The sequence below is a fragment of the Salmo trutta genome, chromosome 24 (genome assembly GCF_901001165.1).
Source record: "Salmo trutta chromosome 24, fSalTru1.1, whole genome shotgun sequence".
In the NCBI taxonomy this organism is placed as follows: Eukaryota; Metazoa; Chordata; class Actinopteri; order Salmoniformes; family Salmonidae; genus Salmo; species Salmo trutta.
This window is the reverse complement of record NC_042980.1, coordinates 18,083,857-18,104,108: the sequence shown is the minus strand read 5'-3', so window position 1 is coordinate 18,104,108 and position 20,252 is coordinate 18,083,857. Positions and strand designations below refer to the sequence as shown.

The window sequence follows — 20,252 nt, the reverse complement described above, 5'->3', positions numbered from 1 at the left end:
AGCTCACTGTTTCAGACCTGTTTCATAACTGACTAATTCAGCCATATGGATGAGGCCATAGCTCAAGAAAATGAGAGTTGAATAGAAATAGAAATTCTCATTTTCACACTGAAAGAAATCTTCAGCTATTTCACTACCAGCCAAATTCAAGTATTCAAAATGGAGTAACTTGAAATACATGTTGTTGTTTCCCGTTTACAGGGGAGAAACCATATGAGTGTTCCAACTGCAAGAAGCGCTTCTCCCACTCCGGCTCCTACAGCTCCCACATCAGCAGCAAGAAGTGCATCGGTCTGATCTCTGTCAACGGACGAGTACGTAACGGAGGAGGTAACACCAAGGCTGGCTCCTCCCCTAACTCCACCGCCTCCTCTCCGGGAAGCCCTGCCCTGGCCCAGCTCCGCCACAAGCTGGAGAACGGCCGCCCCATGGGCCCCCAAGACCAGCAAAGCCACCTGGACATCAAGGCAGAGCCCATGGACTTCAACGACTACAGGCTACTGATGGCCTCCCAGTATGGGGTCGGAGGGCCAGGGGGCTATATGAACGGAGCCGGCCGAGGAGGCAGCCCCCTGGGGATCCACAGCTCCTCTCAGAGCCCCCTGCAGCACCTGAGTGGGATGGGCTTGGACCTGCCCCTGCTGGGCTACGGTTCCCTGGGGAACAACCTGAGCGAGGTGCAGAAGGTCCTCCAGATCGTGGACAACACTGTGTGCAGGCAGAAGATGGATGGGAACCCGGAGGAGATCTCTAAGCTCAGGGCCTATATGAAGGAGCTGGGGGCCCAGATGGAGGAGCAGAAGCTGGCTTTGTCCTCCCCGTGTGCTGGCTTCCAGGTGGTGGGCCACGGCAGCCCCACCAAAAGCATCATCGACTACACTCTGGAGAAGGTGAATGAGGCTAAGAGCCTGATCGACGACTCCAAGAGGCAGATCAACATGGACATTAAGAAGGAGAGGCTAAACCACTCAATGGATCCTGAGGAGAAGTCGCACCACGAGAGCCACCAGGTTCCATTCCTGCCTTTCTCCTGCCAGTTCTGCAAGGAAACCTTCCCAGGGCCCATCCCACTGCACCAGCACGAGCGCTATCTCTGTAAGAAGAATGAGGAGATCAACCACCTTCAACCCAGTGAGGGCGTGCCTCCCAGCCGCAGGGGGGTGTTCCCCTCAGAGCAGCAGGCCGCTCTGCAATCCTCTCTGTCAGAGAGGGGCGCTACCAGCCCCGTCAACCCTTTCAAGGACCACGTGTCAGTGCTCAAGGCCTACTTCGCCATGAACATGGAGCCCAACTCAGAGGAGCTGCTGAAGATCTCCATCGCAGTCGGCCTCCCACAGGAGTTTGTCAAGGAGTGGTTCTCCCAGTGGAAGAATCAGCAGCAACAACAACACAACAACGGTAATGCCAACTCCAGGAAGCGGTCGCCACCGCCAGACCGGAGCAGTGCAGAGGAGCGCAACCACCACGGCCTGGCCAGGTCACCGATGTCCATGGCGCAACACGTGGATCGCATTATGGCACTCGCGGATTTACACGGCGGCAACACCAACGGTGACCGTGACACTTCCCACAGACATTTAAAGGCCAACCAGTTTACAGCCAACAGGCAGATGGGTGACAAACCACTAGAGACCTTGGACCACCTTAGGAGCAGTACGTCATCTCCTCTCAATCTCTCCTCCACTTCTTCTAAAAACTCCCAGAGCAGCTCGTACACTCCAAACAGCCTGGCCTCTGAAGGGGACGGCCATGGGGGGGACGCACCATTGGACCTTTCTCTTCCAAAACACATGATGAGCAACAGCATCTCACTGGGAGAAAAGAGGTCCAAACCAAATGGCTATGTCTCAGACCGCAATGGTGACCACTACCAATCCAACCGGGAGCAGGGGACTGAGCCCATGGACTTGGCCCACATCAAAAAGGAGTTCCTGGGCTCAGGGAGAGACAATGGAGGGAACAGCGGCCACCAGATGGAAAAGAGTGCCAGCCCCATCTTTGGCATCAACCCCTTCGGTGGTGGTCACATGTACACACCTCTGCCCCCACATGGAGCGTTCCCCCCGCACAGCTTCATGCAGGCCCAGGCCAGCATCCCAGGCCTGAGGCCATACCCAGGGCTGGATCCAATGAGCTTCCTGCCCCACATGGCCTACACTTATGCAACTGGGGCAGCCACATTTGCTGAAATGCAACAGAGGTCGAGGAAGTACCAACGGAAACCAGGTTTCCAGGTAAGCAAGCCCTTTTGTGGTTTTAGATCCATTCACTGAAGTACATTTTTAGTAAGAGGTTTACAATAAACCTTTTGCCCTTTTAAATTAGTGTATAATGGATATAGTTTCACTCAACACAAAACAAATAAAATGTTTTAGATTTTACATTTTTGTAATGTAATTTTTTTCCTGTAAAATAGTGTTTTGTCTGTTTTGTTAATAAAATCCACAACACAGAATTAAAAAGCCCATATGTTCCCCTTTTTATGTCTCCTCTCCTGGGCAGTAAGAAGGGTCTTACACAGGTTGCACGGATCGACCGCTAAGCCCTGTCCAGACTTGGGATCAAACTCAGAGCAGAAGGTGTCTATGTTTAGGTGACAGGTGTGGATTACTTACAAATAATTGAAAAATCTGCCTCTCTCATCTCATAGGGGGAGCTACTGGACGGCACTGCGGACTATCTGTCAGGCTTGGAGGACCTGACAGACGAATCGCTCCTCTCCCGGAAGAAGATTAAAAAGACAGAAAGTGGTATGTACGCGTGTGACTTGTGCGACAAAACATTCCAGAAGACCAGTTCCCTCCTAAGACACAAATATGAGCACACAGGTATATAACATTTGGACACTTCTTTTTTACCCCACCCCTCCTCTTCGCCTTTGTGCCCACCCCCCTCCATGTTTTGTGTCTTTTCAAAGCTATCTTTTTGATTATGTTTTTTGATTATCTTTTCTCGTTCTTGATCACATAGCTTTTTCTCCCATCTCAGTTCTTATTTTCTCTCTTGTCTTTCACATATTTTTATGTTGAATGTGTTCAGATCCATGACCTAACATGTTCCTTTCTTTTTGACAGGGGTGGGTAATAGTGACATGTTTTGATATGACAGGGGTTACATAAACGTTCAGTAAAGTAGACATAAGCGTCATTGCATTTATCGCTCCAGACATTCTCCAGAAGTAACAGGACCAGTGGCCATTTTGGAAACAAACTTGCCGCTTCAAGAGGGACTGTGTTTTTAAAGTTCATACAGCACATACACAGTGCCTTCAGTGACAGGGACAAGAATGACTGCTTTGACCCTGGTGGTATTTAACAGAATGCCAGGTCATATAGAAGGCTTGCCTGTATGGCATTTCTGGCTCTTTTTTAAATGATCTTCAAAGATGTGACCTCTCCTCCTGGGGACTCCTCTCTTTCATCAGGTTGCATCACCTCCTGTCACTCTGTGCGGGAATGCTCCATGAGGAATTCGCTGTCTCGTCTATTTTTGCCACACTGTGAGGGTGGTGGGGAGGGCGAGGAGGGGGGGCACTTCAAGAATGCCAACTATGGAAGATGTCGCAGACATTCCAAGGCTATTTGTGGCTAGGAATTGCCTGTGTGTGTGCGTGCATTCCGTTGCGTGGCTGCTCGCATGTGTGTACTGTATGTGTATTGGCATTCGTAGGATGGGAGGTGTTTGTGCATGTGTGCGTGGGATGTGAGCTCTGGAAGGGTGCTATTATATGGGCCGATTGAACTGGCATTAGAGAGGCCCATCTTGTCTAATAGAAGTCAGATGGAAGGGAATATATTTCCGGTAGCGCCACTGAGTTGTAGTAAACCTTTAATGCGAAGAGCTGCGTGGTCCGGGGGCGGGGCGGGGCAGGGAAGGGGAGCGAAGGGGTGTGAAGTTACTCCTCCTACAAATATAACCGTCACACTATCACGCGAAGGATGCCTAATCCTAGTCATTTTAATCTGGACCAATGATGTCATGACAACACACTCTGTCACTGATGCCAGGCTGCTTCAGTTTCACCTTGCTTGGTGTTCTAAACATCTGAGCTCACTGGCTTAGCTTGTTTCTCACTGGCCCCGCTGCAGTCGCAGACGACCCCATCATAGAGTGTTTGGGTTCTTATTTCCACCTGCCTCCCCCCAGTGTTATCTAGCAGCAACTGAAAATATCTTTATGGTCAACCATAAATGTAGGGTTACTTTCAACACTTTATTTTGTTTTGTTTTCGGAAATGTATTTGAGAAATGTACTTGAATTTATTTGTACAATCACAACATTACTCATTCCTATCATTATTTTCTTGTGTTAATTATTTTCACCATGATGGGAGGGAATGAAGAAATCCTGATATATGATATAAATGCTTTTACACTCAAGATGCACTTAACATGATCAATACATTCTGTGCCAAAGTCAGATCAAAGTCACTCTAATATTGCATGTCTACTGTATGTCTGTTCTCCTGAATAACCGTTTATCTTCCTTTTGTACTGTTCTGTGTTTCTAGAGAAGGGGACCACAGTAACACCGTAGTAACACTTTCTCTCCCCTGTCTCCTGTGTCTCTGCAGGCAAGCGGCCACACCAGTGCATGATCTGTAAGAAGGCCTTCAAACATAAGCACCACCTCATCGAGCACTCGCGTCTGCACTCGGGCGAAAAGCCATACCAATGCGACAAGTGTGGCAAGCGCTTCTCTCACTCAGGCTCCTACTCCCAGCACATGAACCACCGCTACTCCTACTGCAAGAGGGAGGCAGAGGAAAGGGAGGCGGCTGAAAGGGAGGCCCGGGATAAGGGCCCCCTGGAGCCCACAGAGTTGCTGATGAGGAGGGCCTACCTGCAGGGTCTGGGGCCGCTGGGCTACTCGGACCCCGAGGACCAGCCGGAGGATGGGGGTGGCACCATTCTGAGGGACGGCACTGAAGGAGGGATGAGAGGAGGACGAGGAGAGAGGGAAGTGGACGAGACGTATGAGAAGGTGACAGACAGGCGAGAGACGGGAACTTTCAGGGAAGGAGAGGACGAGGAAGAGGATGACAGCAGGATGGACACGGCGAGGAATGATGAGGGAAAAGATGCGGAGCATTCAATGGATGAGAGTTCAAGAGAAGGGAAAACAGACACCAAGTCGGACCAGGAGGAAGCAGATTAAGTCAATACTGCAGTCATTTGAAAAAAAGCTTTCAGCAAATATTTGTCATGTTGGGTTGTTTCATTTCCTTTTTCCATTCTTCCAACAAACATGAAACTTGCTTTGTTTTCAGATAGGCACTGCGGTGGCTCAGTCAAGCAAGCGCGAGCGCTTGCCTCTAGCTTCTCAGAAGCTCATAATGATGGACTCATGCAATGTGGTGACTGCCAACATCAGAGTTGTGACGACAAGCTGGGTGGGATTGTTTAAGAATCCACATTATGCAACAAAAAAAAAATGAAGTAATAATGATTATCATTATAATTAAAAATGAAATGAAGCTGTTTTTAATGTACAGTATTAAATAAGGCCTAAAAGCTGTGTGGTGCTATAATGTTCTTAACCCTTGTGTTTCATTGTGTTAATACCCCAAACTAGGAAATTGCACTCTGCCCCTTTAATCACTACAAAAACATTTTTTGAAAAAAAAGCCTATGTATATTTATACCGTGCTTGAAGACTCGGTAGCAGTCCGTCAGTGTTGTACTTTGTCTACCACTTACTGTGATGTCCTTGGTTCTACCATCCTTTTTGCCAGGCAAACTAACCACACAATTTTGGGCCTCACAAATTTCTTTATGTGAAGGAAACTTTAAACCTGTGTGAATTTGATATGTTGTGAGTCTTAAATTGGACCGGAATGGAGTGACAGAATGAAGGAGAGAATAATGAAATATGGAGGGCTCCGTACGTAAGACAGAGCCTTTGTATGTTTTATTTTCTCAACAGAAAGCCTTATATGCAAACCTTTTCACCTGTGCGTTTCTGCAAGTGCCATCCTTGTACAGTGTAAATCAGAGTTGATTTGTGTTATCTTTGCTCTGGCTTCAGTATTAAATAAATATTTCACCTTGTTTTCCAAGTACCTATGTCAGTATTAGCATAGATTGAGACAGCAGTTCGTTAGTTTACTTATGTTTGTGCAATTTTCTGTATTTTTTTCATGACCTTTTGTCAGTATTACTTTTTGTTGATTTTTTTCCAAGCATAAATTACATTTCGTTTTTATTTTAAAATTACCATTTTATTTATGTGACTCATTTTATATTTCCTAATTTTATTTATTTCATACTGTAGTGTACAGTATTATAGTTCCTCAAAAAATAGATATATTTTAGTAAAGGATTCTGTCATTGACTATTGGAGCAAATTATAAATAGAGAGCATTCTATGGTATTTGGAAAAACATTAATTGTTAAAATTTGAAATTTTGTTCTCATTGTTTTATTTCCTTTCAACTACTGGAAATTCAAAATTTGGGGAACTTTTGATACAATATTGTGAAAACACTGTATTTTTTGACAATAAAAATCCACTTTATTCATCCAGGTAAAGAGATGAAGATAGAGGGACTGTTGATAATGAAAAATTCCTGAAATGTCTGAAGTATTATTGAATTTTTAATTTCTCTTGGAAATGACCATGCTCGAATAAATGTAGCCAAATAAAATTTTAATAAAGCTGTGTTATTCTTCTTGTACTTGAACTACTTCTATTTATTAACAATCTAACAGTGATCATGTGTATGTGCAGTATAGCAGTCTCGTGTTTATTCATTTTTTATTAAGGTCATTATTGTCTAGATTATTGGTTGTTTTCCAATGTCCTAACTAGACAGCACATGAAATTGTGAAACGTCACAGTTCAGCGTATGGAAACTTTCAATCTTAGCATGTGAAAGTAGGAAGCGTTACTGTGTTGTGTTTTTTTAAACTTTAAAATGTAATAATAATTGAATTTGAACATGCCAATATAATAGAACATTCAAATAACATGTACTAACACTTTCAAAAGGAAACATTTTCAAAAGTACTGTAGACATTTTTCAAGCTTCAGTTTCATGTTCTACTCAGGGAAAGTTCCTAATTAACATCAACTCATTAGTACAATCTTTTACTTTACTATAAAATTAGGAAAAATTATCTCAAGTCTCCCTCTCAAATATAATTTATTGCTATCTTTACCTTCTGATGGGGATTTTACTTTATGTACCAGATTTCTTAGAGGCTGTGTGTGATAGACTTTAAAATTACTTTTGCCTTTTTAAAGTCTGAAAAGAAAAACTAGGCTTGAGCTAAAATTGTCACCAGCAGCAGACAGCCAAACTTGCCATGAACTGTTTGCACAGGAACTCAGAAGAATGACATTATCCATGACCTTACTAATTGAACTCACGTAATGAAATGCAAATAGAAGAAGGTGAAGAGTTCATCGTGTTAGACACACACACACGCGCACGTGCACACACACACACACACACACACACACACACACACACACACACACACACACAGAAAGAAAGAAGATAGTCTATTGTATGATCGATCAGATGTTGGGTAAGAGAAATGCACATTTCATCACTGAGTCAACTAAAACATGGAAGATCAGTTATTGGCAGAGAATATGCTCACAAGTAGCCTAGCAAAATTCTCCCTTGAGAGAATTGTCAAAATACTGTGTGAGAAAGCTCTATCGCTCAAGCCGCTGAAGACCTATGCAACCAGGGTCTTTGCTATCCGGGATCCCTGGGACATCCCTACCCCACTGAAATTGACATTTAAAATGGTAAAGGTAAAGGTTAGGTAAGGGTTATGGTTAAGCTTAGGGTAGGAGTTAAGGTTAGAGTTTGGAGTAGGGACGTCCCAAGGATCCCGGAATGCTCTGATCATGCAACCAGCAAGGTGAGAGGGTTTCCACTAGTGACCACAGCCACAAAGTCAAAATGGGCTATATCGTAAAAATTCATGAAAACAAAAAACGATTTTTTTTTTATTTAAAGGTTAGGGTTAGGCATAAGGTTAGCAGTGTTTTTAAGGTTAGCTTGAAAAACACATTTTAAGAAACAAAATTGTAGAAATAGGCGGGGTTTAGGATTTTGTGGCTGTGGTAAATAGTGTACATCGGGTGAGAGGCGTTCCTAAAATGACGGTATCACGCATGGACGAAATATGTGCGTCCTTTTTTGTAGCAAGCATATTCAGGAAGAGGTGAGTTTTCATTCCGCATGCAGACACAAAAGAACACTGCCACGCATAGCACGTTGTTTCAAACACTTTACCTTTATATCTACATTCATTTGTATTTAGTGAAGAGGATTGTTTTTTTTTGGGGGGGGGGGCATATCGAGACTAGGCTATATGTATTCGATGACGGATATGGTTACGAATTAAATTAGTGTGTCAAACGAGATGTTGGATACTGTACAATCTAGCTGTGGTCCAGCACGGCGTTAGTGCGGCTTGCTAAAGATGAGATTTCTGGATCTTTGAGCGGTAAAGGCCATAGACGAAATCCGTGAACAGTTTTTTTAGTGACTGGATTTAATGTACATTACTTCCGTTACTCAACTCACCAAAGTAAAGATGATGTTAGAGTGCTGAAGAACTGTTCTCACTTATGTGGCAGCTGCTATTTCTTCAAAATACGAAATAAAGCAGTTATTTTGAGAACATTTTTTTGTTGTATGGCTAGGTTACTACGAGTTGTCATGTGCACACACAGCTAGTATTTTGTTTAGTAATACATGCATAGCCAGCCAGTCTTACTTGTTGCAATAATGTTGCACATTTTAAAGACTGAAGGGAAAGGCTGATTCTCCATTTAGTAGGTTAGATAGTTTCCCCTACTCTACTGCCTTACATTTCATACGAAATCTAAATAGATCTCTACCCATGTGTTTCACGCCCTCGAGTCACAACTGATGACACTATTTTTCAGCGTACATCTGATCAGTCAGTTCATACTAAAATACAGAGAATAGTAGTGTCGTTTATGACAGTTTGCTTACTGTGTTACTCAAGAAAATGTATTTTTTTTCTCACTACAGTAGCTCAACAGTGAAACACTCACCAGTGATGTGGTTTTAAATGAGTAAGCTTCTTGAGGCCTACTTCAAAGGGATGCTCTAAATTTACAAGGCCACCCAAAGTCGTGACAATTGCCTACACCATGTAAAAAAGCCTTATTTCATTCAGTGGCCTAGAATGCCTGAAAGTGTGATCCGTCATCTGCATGAGAAGTCATATTTTGACAAATACAGTATGGTTTTAATAACCGACAAAAGTACACAGTAGCACATTCATGGCTCACAGGTAGTTGAATTGATCAAATGAGATCTGATGTTACTGAGTGTGGTAGATAGAACATTTCATTTTAGTTTGTCATATGAAGTCTGTAAAGTTCTACATTGGACTGCTGTGCTGCCTGCCTGTCTTTTCATTTTCCTGGCTATTGTGCGTATCACTGTGCCTTCTCCTCCCCATCCAAGGCAGCATAGAGAGATTAGCACATGTCCATGTGCCTATAATTATAGCTGTAGTCCCTTTCAGTGGATCCTTAAATGATTAGCTTTTACGTAAAGCCTGCGCTTGTGAAGTACAAGGGCACGACTTCCTCAATTAAAAGAAGGAAAGTCACTTCTCACTCATTTCACCGCTTTGAAACCTTAATCCGTGGAAAATGGGAGCTTCCTCCCCTTTTCTAATATGAGATCAAAGGAGTTATGAATAGCATTACACGTTCCTTGCTCGATGTGCGAAGCTGCTTAAATTTGCATTGTCAAACTGAAAGGCCTGTCATGAGAACACTGAATGAAAAGGTTTTTAGGACACAATATTACCCTCTGTTTTGCTGGTTGAGCACTGATCCTAATGTAATCATCGTTTTTAGACATATCTGTGAATATTATTGCCATTTACACCAATGGTGGAAAATAGGAAATGCTTCTATGACCTATAACTCAGTAATAGCCCACAGATAAAATCATGGGGAAGAATTCAATACACTAGGAATGTAGTCTTTCAAGTATGTCATCTTTCAAAACATTTCAATCATAAGACATTTGCTCTCGAATACGTTTGGTGCCAGGAATTTTATTCAGATTAAAGGAACATAAAATGACAGAGGCTAAACTATTTTCCCAGATGTCAGACTACAGTTAATTTTTATGTCTAGTATTTTTATTTTTTTGATGTGTAATACATGTGTTATGTAGCCTTTATCTTATATGTGTTAGTATTTACTACATGTGCCACCTAGCTGGTTGGTCAAGTGGGCCCTCAACCCTAACTACCTTCCGGACAGTGCTCAATAACTTTGGTTAGCCTTAGCCTCAATCTGCCATGTTCTCAGCTGCTACAGTATCTGAGGGGGATCTCTCATCTGATCCCATGTTTAGGAGAAATAAATCCTCCAAGAAAACGAGTCAGAGCTATCCTCCTCCCTGTCAGCCACCATCTAAGATGATTCCCACACACACACACACACACACACACACACACACACACACACACACACACACACACACACACACACACACACACACACACAGACAGAATGCTTGCTTAAACCCTGCATGGCCGAAGGGACCAAAAGGGAGGTGTCGGAATCTGGCACGCACGCTCCAGCGATCTGTGTTTGCCGCCGGTCCCTGCAATCCCATCCAACCCTGTGCCTGCTACCCCCAAGGGCACGATGGGGGTAGTGCTTCTGGTGATGACTTTAATGGTCACGATTGGTCCTCACAGTGATGTTTTTATGCATTTTTATATGGAAATGCTGGCTGCCTCACCCCACCCTTGCTATCTAGGCCTATGTAAATCCTGTATTTCTGCATGAAATCCCTTTGCACCTCAGGGTGATGTGTGTGTGGTGAGGGGAGTGTTATGCACTTCAGTGTGTTTTTCCAGGATACACACAGGATTTATAAAGCTGTGGTGGTGATTGGCCTATTGGTTGATTTTCCACTTAGATTTCGGAGAGAATGAATATGTGCTATAGTCGCCCTATACTCTGGCAATGTTGTCAGTGACGTTGAGGATGTAAAGCTACATTCTAAATGTAAGGGCGTTGTGCTAAATATTAGAAAAGCCAACAACAACAATGAGCCAGGGGGAAAAAATGACCTTCCAATATGTACCTTCTTATTATGTTCCAATATTCACTTTTTGTCATGTTTTGTTTCCAGACTGAAATGGTGTTTCGGTTTAATGACAAAGCCTATCTGAGAGTCTCCAGTCAGACAAGTCAGGTCGTGAAATGACTTGTCAACATTCACAGTGTCATTACCGTGTTATTAATTCCTGAGTGGTTTGGTGCGTTGGGGATTCCCTGTCACATCAGTGTGTGGGGGGAGAGAATGGTGACATTAACCCTTTCAGTTAATGTCTGCCATTGAGGTGGAATGGTGTCAATAACCTGAAAACTCTGAAAAGGTGGGCGAAAGGTATAGATGAGGAGAGATTTGATCGTCAATGGGTCCGTTTTGCGATGCATGGCGGTAAGATTGGAAATCCCCCCGGAGATGTGGTTGAAAATGTGTTGTTTCGTGTTCTGTTCCAGATGAGATGTTTGTCTTCTGTTAGCTGTTGTTATGCCACACAGTAATGGTCCACTGTCTATCCACATAATTGTTTAAAATTCAGTGAAAGCTTGCATAATGCTCTGTGCTTGGCAAGAGTCACACACTAGGTCAGAGATGTCAATATGTCATCTAAACATTTAGATTTTGTTTACAAATTGAATGCTGCCAATATATATTGGTTTTCCATTAAGCGTTTTGTTACAAGGGGTCACAATTGTGCTTTCAGGAAGATGTATTTTTGTCATTGGTCTAAACTTCTGTTTGCCTTTCTAAAATGTTTACTTCCAACTGAACTCCATATCTACCGTCTACATTTTTTAAGGTTTTACGGTGTCCCAAAAATAACATAGCAAGTTATCTACTTAAGATATGACTTGCATTATAGAACGAGAGAGGGACCAAGATATTGACTGATTGGAAAGTCTGTGGGCGAATGATGAGTGTGGCAAATAACTTACTACCCATTGTGGGCAGCTTAATGGAAGAATGAGATGGAGGACATAACATTTACTGTAATAAACTGGAAATAATGGGGAGGAAATTTGTTGGAAAAGAAATTGCACGGGAACACAGTTATATTATATCAATGTATCCTCAGCATTTTAGGCTGCAATTACCTTCCATCATCATCACTCATATTCTTCCTTGCTTTTGCCATTCATTTACACTACCAGATAGTTTGTAATGACTATTTTACAAAAAACCTATTTGTATGTCGTCATAACTGATACAACTGGTCAGATTTCTTTTGTCCCACAGGAAAATAATAGACTACACTTCCCAAAATCCAACTGGTCTTTTCCTCTTTCCCTGCCAAGGAGGCCTTCATTGCCAATCTCTGAAAGCAATGATTTCCCTCTCATTTCCCTATTCTTACTGCAGTTATCTTGTCCTTGATTATTATCATCCATTTTTCTCTCCTCAGATTCAGAATAGCCTTTCCATGAGTGTGCTACTGGTAGAGGCGTTCTACGGTGGCTCCCACAAACAGCTGATAGACCTGCTTAGAGAGAATGTGGAAGACTGCGTGTCCTACACACTGCCGGCTAAGAAATGGCACTGGAGGGCCAGGACAGCAGCCCTGTACTTCATGCAGGCTATCCCGGCTAGCCCCTCATACAGGTATACATAGAAACATGACTGTTGGAATTGATACAGTGCTGATTAAGATTGCTCGATCATTGTTATTGTGAAATATACAGTACCAGTCAAAAGTTTGGACACACCTACTCATTGAGATGGTTTGAGTTGAGTTGGACCGGAGAGTGAAGGAAAAGCAGCCAACAAGTGCTCAGCATTTGTGGGAACTCCTTCAAGACTGCTGGAAAAGCATTCCAGGTGAAGCTGGTTGAGAGAAAGCCAAGAGTGTGCAAAGGGTGGATACTTTAGAATCTAAAATATATTTGATTTAACACTTTTTTTGGTTACTACATGATTCCGTATGTGTTATTTCATAGTGTTGATGTCTTCACTATTATTCTACAATGTAGAAAATAGTAAAAAATAAAGAAAAACCCTTGAATGAGTAGGTGTGTCCTAACTTTTGACTGGTACTGTACACTGCTTTTTTTGTTGGTCTTTCCAACATGTTGTTTGTGAGCTCTGTAAAGGGGAAATCCAATTCCTCTGTTTTGGCACAGTGAGATGGAAATTGGGCCATGTGGTTGTCAGCCATTTTTCAGGTACCCTTGTATCACTCACTAGTGGACTTCAGAGATTGGGATTCCATTAGGTCATTGACTTCCACAGAGAGGATTTAGGTCATATGTAATGAAACACAGCTGCTTGAAATGTCCCCAACCTTTCACTCTCTATTTTTCGGTGTCAATATGTTTTCCCTTTTATTTTGCACATTACTTTTAGGGGAATAACCCAATGTGTAAAAGTACTTAGCTATCTTTTCTTTTTGCTTTGGAATTACTTTGTAAGTTTTATTAGGGAAACCCAGATCAATTAGATACTATCCTGACATTAAACCAGAGGGTGCACTATGATTATTATTCATCATTTTATTTGATGATAATGTCTGCTTTGCAGAAATGGGTTTGATTCAGGACTTCGTGAGTACTTCACAGATGATTGGCAAATATAGGGCGACTTACAATACGTTTGGTGAAGCGATGCATGATGCTGCAGCTCACCCACACACAGGGCTAACGCTCAGATTGATGTGTACTTGTCTGGTTTTGATCCCTCTCTGTCATCTCTGCAACACCGCAGTAACAGTCGTTACTGGAGAACACAGTGGGCGAGCCATGTCACATATAGAGTAGAATTCCAACTTCAAAAAGGTCATCAGTCAAAATGAAGACAGGTAGTCAAATCGATAGTGGCTAGCAGAGGTGTGCACTCGAGTCTGACTGTTGTTACAAATGTCATGACTTGAGACTCAACTTGATATAAAATACAATAATTTCAGATTTGACTTGGAGCTTCAAAACTCGACTTTGATTTGAGACTGATGACTTGAAATCATCTGGCCAGGTTTTGTAACGTTTTGTCACAAATTTTGCGGACAGAGTCTCCTTGGATTGTTCTCCACGGAGCCACAGACAGTATTGCAGTTGCAAAAAACAGTTCACCGCTGGTGAAACACACTCAGCCCTCTGATTGGACTAGCAAACTGTCAATCAATACTGGTCGGGTGAGCTAGCGCAATGGGAAGGTTTTGGACGATGCAAGTGGGAAATTTAATGGTGAAAATATTTGTTTTTTTCATACATATTTTAATAGGCTACATAATATTATAGCCTACCATTTGTATTTGATATTTACACCTTTGCTTATTCGATCTGGTCACTAACATTGGGCTACGGCATTGCATGAAATTATTGTTTAAAAAAAATCGAATTTGTGCTTCAGAAAGAAAAGTTTGCGGGTCTTGACTGTTGACCAATGATCCGTCATCGGCGTGCAAAGGCGGCTGCACATATCCAGATAGTGACCAGAAAGTGCTTGTTTATTTTTTTCCGGTTTTGCCAGGCAAAAACAGAGTAGCCTACCTACAGTTGAAGTCGGAAGTTTACATACACTTATGTTGGAGTCATTAAAACTCGTTTTTCAACCATTTCACAAATTTATTGTTAACAAACTATAGTTTTGACAGGTCGGTTAGGACATCTGCTTTGTACATGACACAAGTAATTTTTCCAATACTTATAATTCGCTGTATCACAATACCAGTGGGTCAGAAGTTTACATACACAAGTTGATTGTGCCTTTAAACAGCCTGGGAAATTATGTCATGGCTTTAGAAGCTTCTGTTAGGCTAATTGACATCATTTGAGTCAATTGGAGGAGTACCTGTGGATGTATTTCAAGGCCTACCTTCAAACTCAGTGCCTCTTTGCTTGACATCATGGGAAAATCAAAAGAAATCAGCCAAGACCTCAGAAAAATCTGGTTCATCCTTGGGAGCAATTTCCAAATGCCTGAAGGTACCACGTTCATCTGTACAAACAATAGTACGCAAGTATAAACACCATGGGACCACACAGCCGTCATACCGCTCAGGAAGGAGACGCATTCTGTCTCCTAGACATTAACGTACTTTGGTGAGAAAAGTGCAAATCAATCCCAGAACAACAGCAAAAGACCTTGTGAAGATGCTGGAGGAAACAGGTACAGAAGTATCTATATCCACAGTAAAATGAGTCCTATATCGCCATAACCTGAAAGGCCGCTCAGCAAGGAAGAAGCCACTGCTCGAAAACCGGCATAAAAAAACAGACTACGGTTTGCAACTGCACATGAGGACAGAGATCGTACTTTTTTTTCATGTCCTCTGGTCTGATGAAAAGAAATACAACTGTTTGGCCATAATGACCATGGTTATGTTTGGAGGGAAAAGGGGGAGGCTTGCAAGCCGAAGAACACCATCCCAACCGTGAAGCACGGGGGTGGCAGCATCATGTTGGTGTTTTGCTGCAGGAGGGACTGGTGCACTTCACAAAATAGATGGTAGCATGAGGGAGGAAAATTATGTGGATATATTGAAGCAACATCTCAAGACATCAGTCAGGAAGTTAAAGCTTGTTCGCAAATGGGTCTTCCAAATGGACAATGACCCAAGCATACTTCCAAATTTGTTGCAAAATGGCTAAAGGACAACAAAGTCAAGATATTGGATTGGCCATCACAAAGCCACTCCAATATCACCTCAATCCCATAGAACATTTGTGGGCAGAACTGAAAAAGCGTGTGCGTGCAAGGAGGCCTGCAAACCTGACTCCGTTACACCAGCTCTGTCAGGAGGAATGGGCCAAAATTCACCCAATTTATTGTGGGAAGCTTGTGGAAGGCTACCTGAAACATTTGACCCAAGCTAAACAATTTAAAGGCAAATCTACGAAATACTAATTGAGTGTATGTAATCTTCTGACCCACTGGGAATGTGATGAAAGAAATAAAAGCTGAAATAAATAATTCTCTCTACTATTATTCTGACATTTCAAATTCTTAAAATAAAGTGGTGATCCTAACTGACCTAAGACAGGGAATTTTTACTTCGGATTAAATGTCAGGAATTGTGAAACTGAGTTTCAATGTATTTGGGTATGGTGTATGTAAACTTCCGACTTCAACTGTACATTAATATTATCCATGTAAAGTGCTAATTAGCAATCTGCTACTGAAGCATATTTGCCACAACAATGGGCTACCTGGTAATGTCATAGATCATGTTCATATTTAAAATAGGCGTAGTTTGGGTGGGTTTTAATTCTTTACCTCGGTGGTGGTACTGGCTATGACTAAAGATAGCTAGCTGTAACATCGCACTACCTTCAATATTTATGTGATGAAAATGTAACATATTCTGGCGAATTAATTATGATATTTGTTAGGAAGAAAAAGGCTACAGATGGATCATGCTTTCTATTCCGATCATTCAACCCCCGATGCATGCTGGGAGGCCGTATGATCCTGCTTGCTATTGACTCCAGAAAGTGACAGTATGACATGATAACATTATACCTAATTGATATTGATTGCTATCATGAATGACTCAGCTCAAAATGCAGATGTAAAACAGTTTATTTCTGTATCTTGCACTTTGAAAATGCATCACCGTTTTGGCTGTAATGACAGGCTACATTTGCGCGCGTGTTCGCCGTGTGGGCGTGGTGTGGGCGTGGTGCAAACTTCAAGTTTGAACCACAAATTTTTGGGGGTCGCGGGTCAAAAACTTTGAAAACCACTGAACTAGCAAACAGATTGCTGATTTGCTGTGCATCGCGAGATTGTAGGATTGCCATACATGAATATGCAACTCCAAATTTGTTTGGTCAATAACAGTTGTAGAAAAAGTACCCAATTGTCATACTTGAGTGAAAGGAAAGATACCTTAATAGCAAATGACTCTCAGTAAAATACTACTTGAGTAATAGTTTACAAGTATTTGGTTTAAAATATACTTATGTATCAAAAGGAAATGTAATTGCTAAATATCTTATATCAAGAAAACCAGACGGCACAAATGTTTTACTTTTTTAAAATAAATGTATGTATAGCCAGGGGCACACTCCAACACACAATTTATGAACAAAGCATTTGAGTACACCAGATCAGAGGCAGTGGATAACCAGGGATGTTCTCTTGATAAGTGTGTGAATTGGATCATTTTACTGTCCTGTTAAGCATTCAAAATGTAACGAGTACTTTTGTGTGTCAGGGGAAAATATATGAAGTAAAAAGTACATGATTTTCTTTAGAAATGTAGTGCAGTTAAAGTTGTCAAAAATATAAATAGTAAAGTACAGATACCCCCAAAAACTACTGAAGTAGTACTTTAAAGTATTTTTTACTTAAGTACTTTACACCATTGGTAAATAATATGAACTGTTAACTTTGCAATATCACCAGCAATGGGGCCTCAAGCAACAATTACTAGCATATACCTACTGGTCTTTTGGTAAGTCAAAATTGCCTGAAATGGATCATTTACTTGTGAAGCTCCCATTTGGAATTTGTTGTTCAAATCAATTATTACGTAGGCCTAATCAAAATGCATTGTAGACAAAATAACTTATTCTCTGGTAATCTCAATAAACAAACTAAGATTTGTATTTGAACAACTCATTGCCTGTATTTTTGTATTTTTTTTTACTTGACTTGAAAAAACCTGCGACTTGACTTGCTCTTTGAATGCACGACTTGGACTTGACTCAAGACTAACAGTTCTATTTGGGACTCGACTTGGATCTTGTGACTTGAGACTTGAATAATCGTGTCTTGGTCCCACCTCTGGTTGCTAAGTACATTATGGAATGTCATGTGGCTAAGTAATAGCTCATATAGTAAGTAACTAAGCATAACCCCCTTTCTCAGTTCTGCTGTTTGTTGCCGTTTTGGATTTTGCAGAATGGGATATTTGCTGTTCCCTCTATGGGATGACAAGTGGTAATTCAGCACATAACAAATCAAAATGTTCTACTTATTTATATGAAAAAGGTAAATATACTTTTTTTTAAATCCATCTCCCACTAAAGGGATACTTTAGTCCTGCAGTTTCAGTGTGTCTAATTCTTAACTACACAGGATGTCCCTGTGGAATATTCTTGGCATGAAAAAGGTAAAAATAGAGAACTCTCATCTGGTTTGAGTCAGAGCCCCGCATTACCGACAGAGTTTAGGGGGTGAGGGTGATTTCTGTAACATGCAGTCCTGTAGGCCTCTTTTAGTTTTGATCGAAGGCCCAAACAGGCTAGGAAATTGGGCTAATCCCATGTCTGAGAGGCACACGGGGACATGATCTTAGTGATGGCTCGTGGACTCAACCACATCAAAGATTCCTCGCTCATGGGTTAAGGGGACTGACTGACTGATGAAGGGATGGGCCGAGGCTTGAAGTGGAGGATGGGGGTCACATAGGGAGATGATGGAGCTTCAAAGCCTCATCGCTGAGCACGCAACAGATACAGAGACGCCGCAGAGGGAGACGGAGAGAGAGATATGCTTTTAGAGACAGGGCTGCGGTGGAAGTGGTGCATTGTCTGAGAGGCTGCAGCAGAGCTGGGCAGGGCCGGGTGGATTATCCTGCTTGGGAAATTATTAGATTTGGGTGATGTTACTATTTTACCTGCTGGTTACGATAAATGGGTCGTATTTAGCAGGATTTATCCCTTTGATGGATGAAAGGCATTTTAGTGGTTGGCATTGGAAGCAGTGGGGACATTCAAGTCTGATATGGCTCGGCTAAAAAGAGAGCTATCCCTCACCTCCCAGGGTTTCATTTTAGTCAGACATTAGTAAGCACGAAGATATGGAAGTAAGGCCCAGCGTTTGTTAGACATTATTGTACAGTGCATTCTGAAGTATTCAGACCCCTTGACTTTTTCCCCATTTTGTTACGTTACAGCCTTATTCTAAAATTGATGACATAGATTTCCCCCCCCATCAATCTACACACAATACCTCAAAAAGACAAAGCAAAAACAAGTTTTTAGACATTTTTGCAAATTAATAAAAAACTGAAATGACATTTACATAAATATTCAGACCCTTTACTCAGTACTTTGTTGAAGCACCTTTGGCAGCAATTACAGCCTCAAGTTTTCTTGGGTATGACACTATAAACTTGGCACACCTGTATTTGGGGAGTTTCTCCCATTCTTCTCTGCAGATCCTCTCAAGCTCTGTCAGGTTGGATGAGGAGTGTTGCTGCACAGCTATTTTCAGGTCTCTCCAGAGATGTTCAATCGGGATCAAGTCCGGACTCTGGCTGGGCCACTCAAGGACTTGGCTGTGTGAGGTCCTGAGTGCTCTGCAGCAGGTTTTCATCAAGGATCTTTCTGTACTTTGCTCCGTTATTTTTTCCCTCGATCCTGACTAGTCTCCCAGTCCCTGCCGCTGAAAACATTCCCACAGCATGATACTGCCACCACCATGCTTCACCGTAGGGATGGTGCCAGGTTTCCTCCAGAGGTGCCGCTTGGCATTCAGGCCAAAGAGTTCAGTCTTGGTTTCATCAGACCAGAGAATCTTGTTACTCATGGTCTGAGAGCCTTTAGGTGCTCTTTGGCAAACTCCAAGCAGACTGTCGTGTCTTTTCCTCAGGAGTGGCTTCCGTCTGGCCACTCTACCATAAAGGCCTCATGGTGGAGTGCTGCAGAGATGGTTGTCCTTCTAGAAGGTTCTCCCATTTCCACAGAGGCACTCTGGAGCTCTGTCAGAGTGAATATCGGGTCTTGGTCACCTCCCTGAACAAGGCCCTTCTCCCCCGATTGCTCAGTTTAGCCGGGCGGACAGCTCTAGGAAGAGTATTTATTGGTGGTTCCAAACTTCTTCCATTTAAGAATTATGGAGGCCACTGTGTTCTTGGGGACCTACAATGCTGCAGGTACCCTTCCGCAGATCTGTGCCTTGACACAATCCTGTCTCGGAGCTCTACGGACAATTCCTTCAACCTCATGGCTTGGTTTTTGCTCGACATGCACAGTCAACTGTGGGACCTTATATAGACAGATGTGTGACTGTCCAAATCATGTCAAATCGATTGAATTTACCACAGATTAACTAGAATCAAGTTGTAGAAACATCTGAAGGACAGACAGGATGCACCTGAGCTCAATTTTGAATCTCATAGCAAAGGATCTGAATACTTATGTAAATAAGGTATTTCTGTTTTTATACATTTGCAACATTTCTAAAAACCAGTTTTCGCTTTGTCATTATGGGGTATTGTGTGTAGATTGAT

The 20,252-nt window shown here is 42.3% G+C and overlaps 2 protein-coding genes across 8 annotated transcripts in view; both read left to right on the top strand.

Moving 5' to 3' along the window:
• The window catches only part of zeb2a (zinc finger E-box binding homeobox 2a), a 50,066-nt gene extending 43,390 nt beyond the window's left edge, over positions 1-6,676 (top strand). For 2 of the 4 annotated variants that reach the window (XM_029711320.1, XM_029711322.1), the window contains 3 exons: positions 202-2,234; positions 2,651-2,828; positions 4,574-6,676. In XM_029711320.1, coding sequence (XP_029567180.1) covers positions 202-2,234; positions 2,651-2,828; positions 4,574-5,157 — 2,795 coding nt within the window. In that variant the 3' untranslated portion in view covers positions 5,158-6,676. Of the gene's footprint in view, positions 1-201; positions 2,235-2,502; positions 2,619-2,650; positions 2,829-4,573 lie in introns of those variants that run through there. The other 2 variants (XM_029711321.1, XM_029711323.1) reach the window with 2 other exon arrangements.
• Positions 6,677-8,142: 1,466 nt separating this feature from the next.
• Positions 8,143-20,252, top strand: part of gtdc1 (glycosyltransferase-like domain containing 1) — a 40,135-nt gene continuing 28,025 nt past the window's right edge. Inside the window, exons 1-2 of one of the 4 annotated variants that reach the window (XM_029711318.1) lie at positions 8,143-8,183; positions 12,483-12,679. In XM_029711318.1, coding sequence (XP_029567178.1) covers positions 8,145-8,183; positions 12,483-12,679 — 236 coding nt within the window. In that variant the 5' untranslated portion in view covers positions 8,143-8,144. The other 3 variants (XM_029711319.1, XM_029711317.1, XM_029711316.1) reach the window with 3 other exon arrangements.